General features: G+C 42.5%; 2 protein-coding genes across 2 annotated transcripts in view; one reads left to right on the plus strand and one right to left on the minus strand.

Annotated features, from left to right (window-relative positions):
* The window catches only part of LOC123502999 (WD repeat-containing protein 7-like), a 27,674-nt gene extending 21,938 nt beyond the window's left edge, over positions 1 to 5,736 (minus strand). Inside the window, 6 exon segments of the mRNA XM_045252342.1 lie at positions 1,471 to 1,665; positions 2,437 to 2,605; positions 2,816 to 2,894; positions 3,028 to 3,134; positions 3,972 to 4,141; positions 5,677 to 5,736. Of these exon segments, the coding sequence (XP_045108277.1) occupies positions 1,471 to 1,665; positions 2,437 to 2,605; positions 2,816 to 2,894; positions 3,028 to 3,134; positions 3,972 to 4,133 (712 nt within the window). The 5' untranslated portion in view covers positions 4,134 to 4,141; positions 5,677 to 5,736.
* A 3,929-nt stretch (positions 5,737 to 9,665) lies between these two features.
* On the plus strand, positions 9,666 to 13,282 carry LOC123503004 (26S proteasome non-ATPase regulatory subunit 7-like). Its single transcript, XM_045252353.1, has 6 exons — positions 9,666 to 9,760; positions 10,815 to 11,042; positions 11,268 to 11,353; positions 11,634 to 11,819; positions 12,251 to 12,505; positions 12,686 to 13,282. Exons 1-6 carry the CDS (start codon positions 9,673 to 9,675, stop codon positions 12,956 to 12,958), a joined length of 1,116 nt encoding a protein of 371 aa, XP_045108288.1. The 5' UTR covers positions 9,666 to 9,672; the 3' UTR covers positions 12,959 to 13,282.
* The last annotated feature ends 1,990 nt before the right edge of the window (positions 13,283 to 15,272 follow it).

The raw sequence follows: 15,272 nt of genomic DNA on the forward strand, positions 1-15,272 counted from the left end.
TAAGAACCTGGGTAATTGTCTCTGTGGCCTTGGAAAAATACTTTCAAAATACAAGGCTTTTTAATACAATACAAGGGTTTTTAAGAGTGTTTTTGTGGTTCTGGTGATACATTGGCAGGATTTCTGGTTAATTAAAAGGAAAAACTGCCTTAATAACCTGGCTTGTTGTCTCTGTGGCCTTGGAAAACTGTCGTGGTGAGAGGAGAAGACATTTTTAAGAGTGTTTTTGTGATTCTGGTGATAGATTGGCAAGATTTCTAGTTAATTAAAAGGAAAAACTGCCTTAATAACCTGGCTTGTTGTCTCTGTGGACTTGGAAAATTGTCGTATTGAGAGGAAAAGGCGTTTCAAAATACAAGGCTTTTTAATACAATACAAGGGTTTTTAAGAGTGTTTTTGTGGTTCTGGTGATACATTGGCAAGATTTCTGGTTAATTAAAAGGAAAAACTGCCTTAATAACCTGGCTAATTGTCTCTATGGGCTTGAAAAATTGTCGTGGTGAGAGGAGAAGACATTTTTAAGAGTGTTTTTGTGATTCTGGTGATAGATTGGCAAGATTTCTAGTTAATTAAAAGGAAAAACTGCCTTAAGAACCTGGGTAATTGTCTCTGTGGCCTTGGAAAATTGTCATATTGAGAGGACAAGGCGTTTCAGAATACAAGGCTTTTTAATACAATACAAGGGTTTTTAAGAGTGTTTTTGTGGTTCTGGTGATAGATTGGCAAGATTACTGGGCTATTAAAAGGAAAAACTGCCTTAAAAAAACAGCTTGTTGTCTCTATGGGCTTGGAAAATTGTCGTGGTGAGAGGAGAAGACATTTTTAAGAGTGTTTTTGTGATTCTGGTGATAGATTGGCAAGATTTCTGGGTTATTAAAAGGAAAAACTGCCTTAAGAACCTGGCTTGTTGTCTCTGAGGCCTTGGAAAATTGTTGTATTGAGAGGACAAGGCGTTTCAGAATACAAGGCTTTATAATACAATACAAGGGTTTTTAAGAGTGTTTTTGTGGTTCTGGTGATAGATTGGCAAGATTTCTAGTTAATTAATAGGAAAAACTGTCTTAATAACCTGGGTAATTGTCTCTGAGGCCTTGGAAAATTGTTGTATTGAGAGGACAAGGCGTTTCAGAATACAAGGCTTTATAATACAATACAAGGGTTTTTAAGAGTGTTTTTGCAGTTCTGGTGATAGATTGGCAAGATTTCTAGTTAATTAATAGGAAAAACTGTCTTAATAACCTGGGTAATTGTCTCTGTGGCCTTGGAAAACTGTCGTGGTGAGAGGAGAAGGCATTTTTAAGTGTTTTTGTGATTCTGGTGATAGATTGGCAAGATTTCTAGTTAACTAAAAGCAAAAAACTGCCTTAAAAACCCAGCAAGTTGTCTGAAGCCTTTGAAAACCATCATATCGAGAAGAGAATCATTTCCGAACACAGACAACACACCCACACACACACCGTACACACTTACACACCTGCCAGTCCCCCTGCGAGACCACCAGGACTGTGCGTTGATTGTAGGTACAGCAGACAAGACAACGTGCATTTAATGAGTGGATCATCTTAGATTCATGTTCAAATATTGGTTCCCTCGGTCTTACATCTCTCTCGCTCACTGTCCAAACCTTCACCCAGCCTGCTGTCGTCACCCCCAGCACCACCTCATCTGTGTGGGGTGACAGGGTGTTAAGGGACAAACTGGAGTGCTTTGGGGTGATATACGCATGAGATAAAGGTTATTTGGGATGTTTTTGGTGGGTTTTTGGTAGGTTTTGGGGTGTTTTGGGGTGTTTTGCGGTAGTTTGGGGTGTTTTGGCATGTTTTGGGGTGTTTTTGGTGTGTTTTGGTGTGTTTTGAGGTAGTTTGGTGTGTTTGGGTATGTTTTGGTGTGTTTTGGTGTGTTTTGGGGTGTTTTAGGATGTTTTGGGGTGGTTTTGTGTGTTTTGGGGTGTTTTGTGTTTTTGTGATGTTTGGTGTGTGTTTTGGCATGTTTTTGGTGTGTTTTGGGGTGTTTGGTTTTGTGTGTTTTGTGTGTTTTAGGTATGTTTTGGGCTGTTTTGGCATGTTTTGGGGTAGTTTGGGCTGTTTTGGCATGTTTTGGGGTGTTTAGGTGTGTTTTGGTGTGTTTTGAGGTAGTTTGGTGTTTTTGGATATGTTTTGGTGTGTTTTGGTGTGTTTTGGGGTGTTTTAGGATGTTTTGGGGTGGTTTGGGGTGTTTTGGTGTGTTTTAGAGTGTTTTGGCATGTTTTGGTGTGTTTTGTGTGTTTTTGTGTGTTTTGGGATGTTTTGGTGTGTTTTTGTGTGTTTTGGGATGTTTTGGTGTGTTTTACAGGCTGCTGTTGTCATAAAATGCACTCAAATCCACAAAAATCCACTCAAATCCACAAATATCCACAAATCTGGTCAAATCCAACATCCACACCAGTATCCACCTTACCATTGCGTCTCGGTGGTCGGAGGATGTGGAGGGCGGATATCCAGTCAGGCTGTATCCGCGCGGCCAGGGAGAAGAGGATATCCAAGGTGTAGGGGTCATAAACAAGGATTTCTGGGTAATTGCCTACACAGAAGACGCGAACCTCATCCACGTTTAACATCTGGTAGGACTGGGGAGGAGAGAGAGAGAGAGAGAGAGAGAGAGAGAGAGAGAGAGAGAGAGAGAGAGAGAGAGAGAGAGAGAATTATTATTACTATTACTATTATTATTATTATTATCATTTTTTTCATTCATTTATTTATTTTTTTCGTGTGTGTGTGTGTGTGTGTGTGTGTGTGTGTGTGTGTGTGTGTGTGTGTGTGTGCGCGCGCATACTTACAGTCATGGCGGTGTGTACGTTTGGCGATCTGAGCACCTCCACACACCGCCCGTCGCGTAGATCCCAAGTACACATCTCTCTGCCGGTGGGGGGGGGCAGGGTAAACAACACCACCACCACCAACAACAACAATAACAACTACTACTACAATAACAACAAACACAAACATGAAATAAATCAAGAAACAAACACACACACACACAAACACTGACCCAGTTTCTGAAGAGCTGACAATGTAGGAAGTGCCGTGTGCTGAGCCGCCCGGGGCAAGGCAGGTCACGGCTGAGGTGTGCCCCACTAGCAGGCACCGCGGGGTCACCTACGGAAGGGGGAGGGGGTGTTAGAGGGCAAAAAAAGAGTTAATATGTGAGGTTTTATTTCTTTTTCTCTCTCTCTCTCTCTTTCTCTCTCTGATTGTCTTTTTTCATATTTCATTCTCTTATTTTTTCAATTCTTTATTTTTCTTATTCATTCTTCCTTTCTTTCCCTTCCTTATTAATCCATACATCATCATTTCTCACTCACTCACACACACACACACACACACACACACACACACACACACACACACACACACACACACACACACACACACAGATATGGTCTCAATCCTACCTGAAGATCGGTCATAACAAGCACTGATCTCTTTCTGTAGGGGAAAGGCTGGCTGGGTGACCAACAGATGACCACTAATTTAATTGAGTTCTGTGTACCATTAGACCATTTTATTGACATTAGGAAGGGTCTATGGAGGGCAGAAGATTAATGGCCACAGTCTTCACTATTTTAATGGAGTTTTGTGTACCATTAGACCATTTTATTGACATTAGGAAGGGACTATGGAGGGCAGAAGATTAATGGCCACAGTCTTCACTATTTTAATTGAGTTTTGTGTACCATTAGACCATTTTATTGACATTAGGAAGGGTACATGGAGGGCAGAAGATTAATGGCCACAGTCTTCACTATTTTAATTGAGTTTTGTGTACCATTAGACCATTTTATTGACATTAGGAAGGGACTATGGAGGGCAGAAGATTAATAGCCACAGTCTTTACTATTTCAATCCCCCACATGAGTTTCTGAAGCTGTACAGAATCACCAAACAACAAGAAACACTTCTAAGGTTCTCCAGAGGTTAGTCAAGCATTCTCACCTTGAGGTTGGGCGGATCAAAGTCCCATACACAAATTTGCCCGTCCCTGGAACCCGTCACCACTGTCTGAACATCCCGGGTCAACATCACACAGGAGATGTCGTGTGTGGGCGCCTCCCGACCCCACATCACCAGCGGCACTACCAGATTCAGCGACCCCATGATGGATGCTGCAAGGTCACATTAGGTTAGGTTAGGTTGGGTTAGGTTAGGGATTTTAACGGATATTTATGGATGAAAGGTTAGGTTAGGTTAGGTTAGGTTAGGTTAGGGATTTTAACGGATATTTATGGGTGAAAGGTTAGGTTAGGTTGGGTTGGGTTAGGTTAGGGATTTTAACGGATATTTTTGGGTGAAAGGTTAGGTTAGGTTGGGTTAGGTTAGGTTAAGTTAGGTTAGGCTGTGTTAGGTTAGGTTAGGTTAGGTTTGTTGTGTTGGGGTTAAGGAAGTACTGTGTTAGATTTCCACAATAGCTGCATTCCAAGAGACATTGCGTGTTTTAAAATTGGTGTAAAACAAACTTGTAATTCTCCCAAGAAACACTAGAGGATGCAGGATATGGTCCAAATCGTGTAAAAGCAAACAGATCGCACAAATTTAGTTAATTATATTTTTCCGGTTGCATATTGACAAAAACACATAAATTAAACACACATAAATCAAGAGTTACTGTATTGTGTTGAGATGGGATGGGTTGTGTTGGAGGTAATTAACCTAACTTTAAAATAACCTAACCTAACCTAACCTAACCACAACAACAACAATAACAATAATATTTCTCTTTCTCGACTTAACTATAGCGTAAACTAATCTTAATTTTAACCTAACCTATCTTAACCCCTTCAGTACTGGGACACATTTTTACCTTGAGTTTTGTGTACCATTAGACCATTTTATTGACACTAGGAGGGGTCTATGGAGGGCAGAAGATTAATGGCCACATTCTTAACTATTTTAATTGAGTTTTGAGTACCATTAGACCATTTTATTGACATTAGCAAGGGTCTATGGAGGGCAGAAGATTAATGGCCACAGTCTTAACTATTTTAATTGAGTTTTGTGTACCATTAGACCATTTTATTGACATCAGGAATGGTCTATGGAGGGCAGAAGATTAATGGCCACAGTCCTCACTATTTTAATCCCCCACATGAGTTTCTGAAGCTGTATAGAATCACCAAATAGTCACCAGAATGAATATGGAAACACGTCATGCTACTGAAGGGGTTAACAGGCAGACAAATCTTAACCCAATACTTCTTAAACTAACTTAACCTAACTTAGTGTAATCTTAACCTAACCTAACTTAACTGCAATCCTAAAACCAAACTTATACTTAATTAATCCAAAAATGCCTTAAACTTAACCTACCCTAACACACACACACACACACAGGCCTATGTACGTGAACCAAATCCTACATGTACGTAAATAAGACCCAAAAATACACACACACACACACACACGTACAGACCCCCTAACACACACACACACGTACACACAAACCTACACACAGCAAATCTAAACCCGAGATCAGTACACACCAAATCTATGTACGTAAATGACACTGATAACACACACGTATACAGAGAAACGTACACACACACAAACACACACCAAAACCTTATGTACGTGTGTTATGTACGTATTAGTTGTGGGCTAGAATGACGTACACACACACACACAGGTACACATGGATACTTACATAGCTAGGGGGGCGGGGGGAGGAGGAAAACTGGAGGAAAATAAAGAAGAACAGTGGAGGAGGAGGAGGAGGAGGAGGAGAAATAAAGTTATAGACCTCCTCTCTCCTCTTTCTCTCTCTCCCTTGCTTTCTCCTCTCTCCTCTCTCTCTCTCACTTCCTATGTGTGTGTCTGGGCTGGCTGTAGGGTAAAATAACCGCCATTATTGATCACACACACGTACACACACACACACGAACTGTCTCAACATGGCTACCTGATATTGATTAAGGGGTAACTTTCATATTTGTCCCTATCACCACAGCCAGGCGTTTTTCAGGCTTTTTGATATTTTTAACGGCTTTTTCAGGTCCTATTTACCCAGGTTTAATTATTTGTGGTGTTTTTAAAGCCTTGTGGGTAAATGTCTTAGGGGTAATTTATGTATTTTGCGAGTTTTGGGGTAAGCTGTGATATTTTGGTGTGTTTTGCGTTGTTTTGTATTTTGTGTAGTTTTTTTTAGGGTTTAGTTGTCTTGTTTTAATTTTTGTAGTGTCCTAATAGTTGATCTAGTATTTTTGTCATTGTATTCCCCCAAAAACACATGGTATAGTTTATAATATATGTATTTCATTCGTTATCTTCACACTAATCTAATTTCTTGCATTGCTCTCTATACACAGCAATGATTTATATTTACCCTCCCGTCTTACTGTTCTTAATTCATTCACTAGTGGAAATATTAGACATTTTACTACAACTATTGCCCATGTAACGCAAAACTCCATTAAACTACAAAACCTTTCTCTCTTATACATTTTAATCTGCAGCGCACCGATTAAGTTTTGATCTATATTATGACCTTGTTTTACCTCAGTGACCCCGGTGACCTGAACTCTCTTATGTGTGACCTTAATGGTGATATTTCTATAGCGAATCCTCTCTGCAGCCACTTAATCCTACCTGTCTAGCACATATATGGCTTAATTATTATATTTATCGTGATTTAATCCATTTGATTACTGTGACGCGTCTAAATATTGTTATAGGTAGCTAGTTAATCTTTCCATGCCAAACCCTTGACATATTAATGGTCAAATGAATTAGTTTAGTTAGCATGACCTCGATAAGCTACATTTTAACCCTCCTGACCTATTTTCCCGGTGACCTGACTTATGTTTATCTTCCTGTGAATTTTATGGCACAGGTCAAGGTATTTTTATCGTCTCTGTGACCTCAAGTGTAAAATGTCAAGGTCACAGTGATTGCTTTATGGAAAATAGCAAAGGTCATGTGATTTAACCTCCATGACCTATTTTGACCTTTCCCAGTGGTATGGTGACCGTGTGTGCGTCAGACATTTGGGTCAAGGAGGTCATGTGTACGTGTATGTGTTTGTGTAGGTGTATTGGAAGTAATTTATTTTTGTATACATATCCGTTTTCTTTGACTTTTGACAGTCAGGTGATCACTTACTCTTGATCTTGGTTCTTTGGTTGCGTGTTATGTCTTCTAATGTCTTATATTAGTGACATTGAGGGTGTTTTTGCATCGTATTTGCATTTTAGTGTACTTTAATGCAGTTTGTATCTAACTTTGTATGTTTTCAAGTGTTTGGTGAAATAGAAGTGCATTATTCTAGCTGTTATGTCTCGCGGACTGTCATTTCTCTCGCTGACAGTCAGGTGACAAGACTTTTGCGCGGGGAATTCTTTTGTACGGGTTTACTTTACAGCGGCAATTCAAACTGTGGTATCTTTATGCATTTATATTCTTTATATCTATCAGTTATTTACTATGTCTGTGTGGACGTGAATGTTGTAATGTGCATGTCAACCCCTTGAGTACCATGGAGCATTTCCACATTCACTCTGGTGACTATTTGTTGTTTTGTACAGCTTCAGACTCTTATGTTGGGGATTACAATAGCGAACACCCCACACTCCACACCCACACCCACACTTCACACTCACACCCACACTCACTAATGTTTGGCGCCCACCTTGCAGCCAAGAGTCACTCAAAGCTCTCCACTGTTCGAGGCTTCTGTTTGTCACAAGCGGCCCGCTGCTGTGCCGCCCACCATGGGCCTTGAGAGGCTGAGGCCTGGGGTCTGGGTCCTGGGGCCTGGGGCCTGGGGTGTCTGGCGTGGCAGTGATCACTGGTCAGGATATCTTATTGCTTATTTATAATACCCTGCCACTCACTGACTGCTTGACTGTTTGACACAGTCCAGCGCCGCTCAGCCTCCCCCTCACGGACTTTCCAGAATGAGGCCACGAGAATAACATACTGCTGTGTCCCAAGGCTCACGAGTGGCAGACACGGCAGGTGACACAGGCGACACAGCACATGCAGGGTAAACTGCATCCACTCACACCATACTGACTGACTGACTCTTTCACTGATGCAGTGACTCACTGACTGGCTCTACCGAGTGTTTGTTGTTGACAGTCAGCCAGGCTGGCCTGTGTGTCGTCCACCCTCCAGCCTGTCTCTCACACGGACTGCGGCTGTCATATGGCAGACTAATATAGTCTACCATATGACAGCCACAGTCCGTGAGAGAGATTGTATAATATACAATACTGTATATTATACAGTATTGTGTCTTCATATCAACCGCGCCGCGCCTCGGGTGGAGCTGGCCGCTGGCACCAGCAGGGCCATCCCCTGGGGCTGTGGACACCCTTTTACATGGGTGTGGGTGTGGGTGTCCAGCTTGTGAGAAGGCCGGGCTGACTGGCAGACCATGGCCTTGCTCACAGTGCGTCATGCAGGTCAGAGGACGACACTGTGTGACCCAGCATGACGATGCCCAGTAAGCACTGAGCACTGAGCACTGGGACCTGCTGAGTAGCTAGCAACACTGGGCTACCTAAGAGTATGTTATAAGGACTCTGTACAATGCACAGTAATATCATTGCTGAAGTGACCAGTGCCACAGCAGGGCAGCAGCAGCAGCAACAACAGCAGCAGCATGGCTCGGGGGAAGGCATGTACGTACAGCCTTTTATTAAAGGTGTGAAGGGTTGCAGTGGATCAGCTTCCTGTAAGTCAGCCGCCGCCCTTCACTGACACTGAGGACCACGAGAGGTTGAGTGTTGAGTGGGGGACAAGGCAGGCACTGGCTCCATGGCACCACTCGATCCATGGTGGCTCCAGTCTGCCCTGGCTCGACGCTTCCACTCTGACAAATTTCTGCCACGCTCTTTCACTGCCTACATTTCAAAGGCTTTACTTCAATGTTCACAAACTTTTGATGCTGTTTTTATGGTTCTAGTCTGCATCCCAAAGGCTCTAGTAGTCTAGCTGAAGCAACACGAGGTTTTACGAGATGTTTTCACGGTTCTAGTGACAGATTAACGAGATTCCTGTGTTCAAAAGGGTCTAACTGAAATGACACACGGACTTAAGGGTGTTTACATGGCTCTAGTGACAAATTAACTTCATATTTCTGCCCTCAAAAGAGTTTATTTAAGGCGACACGAGGGTTTGCAAGAGTGTTTTTGCCGTGGTTCAGTATTCAAATAGGTTCTGTTTGATTTTAAGGATGTTTTCATAGTTCTAGTGACAGGTTAACAAGATTTTCACACTCAGAAGGCTCTAGCTAAAGAAACACACGGGTTTTTAAGGGTTTGGCGGCCGTTCCATAGTGACAGATGAATAAGTTTTCAACATTCAAAGATATCAAGTCGAGATAATGAAAATAAAATAAAATAAATAACTTGATTTAAAACAATAATAAAGTATAAACAACTTTATTTTATTACCACACTGATAACTACCACTGACATCAACAATAAAACAAACAAAAAATCAGCAAGGAATCAAAATGTCGAGATTAAGAAAAAGGGAAAAACAAAAAATGAAAATGCCCAAACATACAACACAACTCAAAACACAAAAACAATTCCATTTAATTAACCCGCCATAATTATCACACACTTTCACCACAAGACGAGGGAATAAAGTAGAAAATAAGAAACCATTACAAAATATGAAGTCGACGTTCCACATGACAACAAGAGCAAGGCGGCTTTTGGGAGACACACACTCACTCTCACCGCTTCTCACTTTGTTGTTCCTCTCGCCTCTCCCAGCAGGTGAGTGAGAGGAGAGAGAGAGAAAGGGAGAGGTGTGGGGTGTATTGTGAAAGGGAGAGAGAGAGAGAGAGAGGAGGAGTTGAGGTTGTGAGAGAGAGAGAGAGAGAGTTGAGGTTGTGAGATAGTTTTGAGGTTTTTGTGAGAGAGAGAGAGAGTGGGGGGGAGTTGAGGTTGTGAGAGAGAGAGTTTTGAGGTTGTGAGAGAGATGGGGGAGTTTTGAGGTTGTGAGAGAGAGAGAGGGGGAGTTTTGAGGTTGTGAGAGAGAGAGAGAGAGAGAGAGAGAGAGGAGGAGTTGAGGTTGAGGTTGAGAGAGAGGGGGAGTTTTGAGGTTGTGAGAGAGAGTAAGTTTTTTGAGGTTGTGAGAGAAAGAGGGGAGAGTTTTGAGGTTGTGAGAGAGGTGAGAAAGAGGGGAGAGTTTTGAGGTTGTGAGAGAGAGTATTTTTTAGGTTGTGAGAGAGAGAGAGAGGGGAGAGTTTTGAGGTTGTGAGAGAGAGAGAGAGAGAGTAAGTTTTTTGGGGTTGTGTGTGAGAATTTTTTTTAAGCTAGATAGAGAGAGTTTTGAGATTGTGAGAGAGAGAGAGAGGGAGGGAGAAGAATTTTAAGTAGGAGAGAGAGAGAGAGAGATTTTTAGCAAGAGAGAGAGAGAAGTATTTTTAGCAAGAGAAAGATAATTTTTAAAGCTAGGGAAAGAAAGAGAGAAAAAAAAATTGTTAGAGAGAGAGGGAGAGGTATTTTAGGACAGCTGATTTTTAAGCCAGAGAGAGAGAGAGAGAGAGAGAGAGAGAGAAATATTGTAACTAAGAAAAGAGAGAGAGATTAGAGAGAGAAAATAAGAAAAGAGAGAAGAAGAAATTGAAAGCAAGGAAAAGAGAGAGAGAGAGAGAGAGAGAGAGAGAGAGAGAGAGAGAGAGAGAGAGAGAGAGAGAAAGAAAGAGAGAGAGAGAGAAACTTAACCTATCCTAACTAAACTAAACCAAACCAAACCTAACCTAACCTAACCTAATCTAATCTAACCTATCCTAACCCAACCTAATCTAACCACACTACTCCCCAGAACACCATGGCCACTGCAGCCACCGCCAGCACCCCTGCCATGGCCACCCCCCCGAGGCGCCCCCTACAGTGCCGGTGACAAAGGTGGTGGTACATCCTCTGGTGTTGCTCAGCGTGGTGGATCACTTCACCCGTATGACAAAGATCGGGTCAACGCGGCGAGTGGTTGGCGTCCTTCTTGGCTCATGGAGGGGCCGGGGAGTCCTTGATGTCTCCAACTCCTATGCTGGTGTGTGTGTGTGTGTGTGTGTGTTTGTGTCTGTTTGTCATGTGCATCTTAAGTCTTGCATATTTTTTATTTTATTTTTTTCATGTTTTTTTTAATGATTGTGATGTGTGTGTGTGTGTGTGTGTGTGTGTGTCTAACAAAAATAAGTAATAATAAGTGGTTTGATAAATAATGAAAAATCTCTCTCTCTCTCTCTCTCTCTCTCTCTCTCTCTCTCCCCCACAGTTCCGTTTGATGAGGATGAGAAGGACAAATCAGTTTGGTTCCTGGACCACGACTACTTAGAGAACAAGTATAATATGTTCAAAAAGGTGTGTGTCTGTGTGTGTGTGTGTGTGTTTTGTCTATCTATCTATGTCTGTCTGTCTAACTTTGTATATCTATCTCTCTGTTTTTTGTCTCTCTCTCTCTCTCTCTCTCTCTCTCTCTCTCTCTCTCTCTCTCTCTCTCTCTCTCTCTCTCTCTCTCCCAGCCCCCACACACACACCACCACTAACTTAACCTAACCATTCTTATTTCTTTTCTCTCCACCTCCCCTGTATCTCCCACCACCACCACCACCTTAACCTAACCTAACTTAACGACCCACAGGTGAACGCCAGAGAGAAGATCGTTGGCTGGTACCACACCGGCCCCAAACTGTACCAGAACGACATTGCCATAAATGACCTGGTCCGCCGCCACTGTGGAACCTCTGTGCTGGTTATCATCGATGCCCACGCCTCCAACATTGGCCTGCCCACTGAGGCTTACTATAGCGTGGAGGAGGTACATGATGTGAGTATCTGGGGGGGGGAGGTGTGGGGTGAAGGGCTCTCTCTCTCTCTCTCTCTTCCTGTTTTTGTCTCTGTCTCTTCCATGCCTCCAAGGTTTTTAGTGTGGAGGAGGTGCATGTGAGTGTCTGGGGGCAGCTGGGGGGGTTAGTCTGTCTGTCTGTTTGTCTCTGTCTCTCTCTCTCTGTCTGTCTTTCTGTCTCTCTGTCATTCTCTCTCTCTCATGGTAAAATATTCAGTGTTGCTTATAAATTTCTCTTTCTAGCTTAAAAATTCTCTCTCTCTCTCTCTCTCTCTCTCTCTCTCTCATGCTAAAAAATTCAATCTCGCTTATAATTTCTCTCCCTAGCTTAAAAAATTTCTCTCTCTCTCCTCTCCTATCCTCTCCTAACCTAACCTAAACTAACCTAACCTAAACCTACCCTACCCTACCAGGACGGGACCCCAACCACAAAAACCTTCGAGCACGTAGCCAGCGAGATCGGGGCGGAGGAAGCGGAGGAGGTGGGAGTGGAGCATCTACTGAGGGACATCAAGGACACAGTGGTGGGATCCCTGGGCCAGCGGATCACCACACAGCTGCTGGGTCTGAGAGGTCTACACAAGCAGCTGAGTGAAGTGGCCAATTATCTCCAGCAGGTGGTGGCCGGGACGCTGCCAGTCAACCATACTATTGTTTATCATTTGCAGGTGTGTGTGTGTGTGTGTGTGTGTTTTCTGTTTTGTTTTCATTCTTTTCGTTCGTCTCTCTCTCTCTCTCTCTCTCTCTCTCTCTCTCTCTCTCTCTCTCTCTCTCTCTCTCTCTCTCTCTCTCTCTCCCCCCCCAACCTAACCTAACCCAACCTGCTCTACCTGCTCTAATCCCCACAGGACATGTTCAACCTCCTCCCGGACGTCACCAACCCAGCACTCATCAAGTCCCTCTACGTCAAGACCAACGACCAGATGCTTGTCGTGTACCTGGCCTCCCTCATCCGGTCCATCATTGCCCTTCACAACCTCATCAATAACAAGTTGGCTAACACTGATGCTGAGAAGAAGGAAGGGAAGGAGAAGGAGAAGAAGGATGGAGATAAGGACGGCAAGAAGGAGGACAAGGACAAGGAGGAGAAGGAGAAAGACAAGAAGGATGAGAAGAAATAGTTTGGGGTGTGGGTTTGTTTGTGTATGTGTGAGAGAGACTGTGTGTGTGTGTGTGTGTGTGTGTGTGTGTGTGTGTGTGTGTGTGTGTGTGTGAGAACTAATACAATAACTATATATAGCAAAACATGTGCAAACAATAAAAGAAATACAAAAAAAACAAGGTATGCATTTCTTGTGCAGGAAGGAAAGAGAAAGAAAAGCAATATAAAGAGGGCAATTTTCTTCTTTTCTAAGTCTGAGGTTAAATACAAGAATTAGTTAAGTTAGGAAGGAGAGAAGTTCTATTTACTAATGTGGGATGTTTACTAGTAAAATCATTCTGAACTTGTGTGTTTTTTGTACCTGTTATCTCTCTCTCTCTCTCTCTCTCTCTCTCTCTCTCTCTCTCTCTCTCTCTCTCTCTCTCTCTCTCTCTCTCTCAGAATTCCAACTTATTTTGATTTATTTGTTACTCAAAAACTATTATCATTATTATTACTACCAGCTATTTATATTTCCTAACCTAACCTTGCCAATCTCTCTCTCTCTCTCTCTCTCTCTCTCTCTCTCTCTCTCTCTCTCTCTCTCTCTCTCTCTCTCAACCAAATCATTTCCTTTAAACTGGTATCAAAACTTGAATTTACACTACGAGTTGAACAAGATGCGAGTAGTAGTAGTAGTAGTAGTAGTAGTGTTTGTAATAGTAGTAGTGGTGGTGGTGGTGGTGGTAGTAATAGTAATTTCAGTGATTGATGCTTTTACCACCGGCCAGGGACATCAGATCACACATCATTCTAAATAATAGAGAGTATTTGACGTGTGTTAAGTAATTGCTATACCAAGAAAAATCAATCTTCAGACCAACTTTCATTTGGTATACAGTTTAATTATTATCCTTCATTTAAATGCACATGTTACATCTACACATGCACATGTGTATTCACATGTGTAGCTACAGGGCCTTGTTCAGCGATAGGTTTGCCCCAAAGACAGCTTCCACCTCTCACCCAAGTCCACCACAGCTGGAAAACAGTGTGTTATGATGATAGTGTTTTCCAGCACATATAAATGAGATGATACTATCATCTCACTCGTGTATGATTTACCGTCTAACTCTTGGTGGCACAGTATGCCGCGACTATTGCGAGTCTGTTAATATCACATATATGGTGGGCAGCCTCCAAACATGGACATAAGACGGAAAATAAGGAGCGTAACTGGGGTTCCCATGTATTCTCAATGGGCGGCAGGCAAGGTTTTGTGTGGTATGGGGTTATGGGCAGCAGCGGACCCTTCACTTGTGTGACGTCATGCCGCCGCCTCTTATTCACCCTCCTTGCCAGACACACCCAAAAGTTGTGCTAGATCAGCTGAAATCCGTTTCACTTGAAACCAACTGGGAAATGTTCGGCATCACCCACGTACCATGCATGAGCATTGCCAGACAGTTTCAGAGGTGGGACACCCCTGCCAGACACACCCAAAAGACTACACCTCTATAAATTTTGCTGGATTACCAACAATATTAAAGTACATTTAATAAGACATTGAAGATTCATATATATAAAGCTGTCTGTAAAGAACGGAGTTTGATTTAAAAGGGCGTTGGGTGAGAACAGCACATTGGCGCTTGAGAGGGTGGAGAGATGCGGGGTAGAGGGAAATGTACGTGGCATGGGATGGCGAGGCTGTTTAATACCAAAATAGTATACATGTTTTATAATGATGTAATTCTGGTACATACATGGCTAACAGATCTGGCATTGGATGGCCAGGCTGTTTGATACCAAAATTCTATACATATTTTATAATGAATTATATACATTTTTATTTATAGCACAACTTGGCTGAGCACACACCAAAATCATACCCACACAGTCCACACACACGCACAGACCACTTAAAACACTCAGCACACACCAAAATCATCCCCACACACGCACAGACCACTTAAAACCCTTAAAACTAACCTAAAACACACTCAATACACCATGCAACACCTCAAAATTACTCTAACCGCACTCAGAACACACCCATATATTCAAACACCCCTCTACACCACACTCAAGATATGTAAAATATACCTAAACACATCTAACACACACTGAAAACACACAAAATACACCCAAAACGCCCTGCAACACTACCAAACACACTCAAAATACTTCAGATTTAACCCCAAAACACCAAAATGCGTTATAAAGAACGGTAACATTAAAAAGGGGACTTACCTAAATATTGTGGCTTGGCTCCTCCTCTTCTTCCACTTCCATTTTTCCTTTCTTCTTCGTCCTCTTTCTTTTTTGTTTCTTCTACTGCTCCCATCTACACGCCT

The sequence above is a fragment of the Portunus trituberculatus genome, chromosome 2 (assembly GCF_017591435.1).
Source record: "Portunus trituberculatus isolate SZX2019 chromosome 2, ASM1759143v1, whole genome shotgun sequence".
Lineage (NCBI taxonomy): Eukaryota > Metazoa > Arthropoda > Malacostraca > Decapoda > Portunidae > Portunus > Portunus trituberculatus.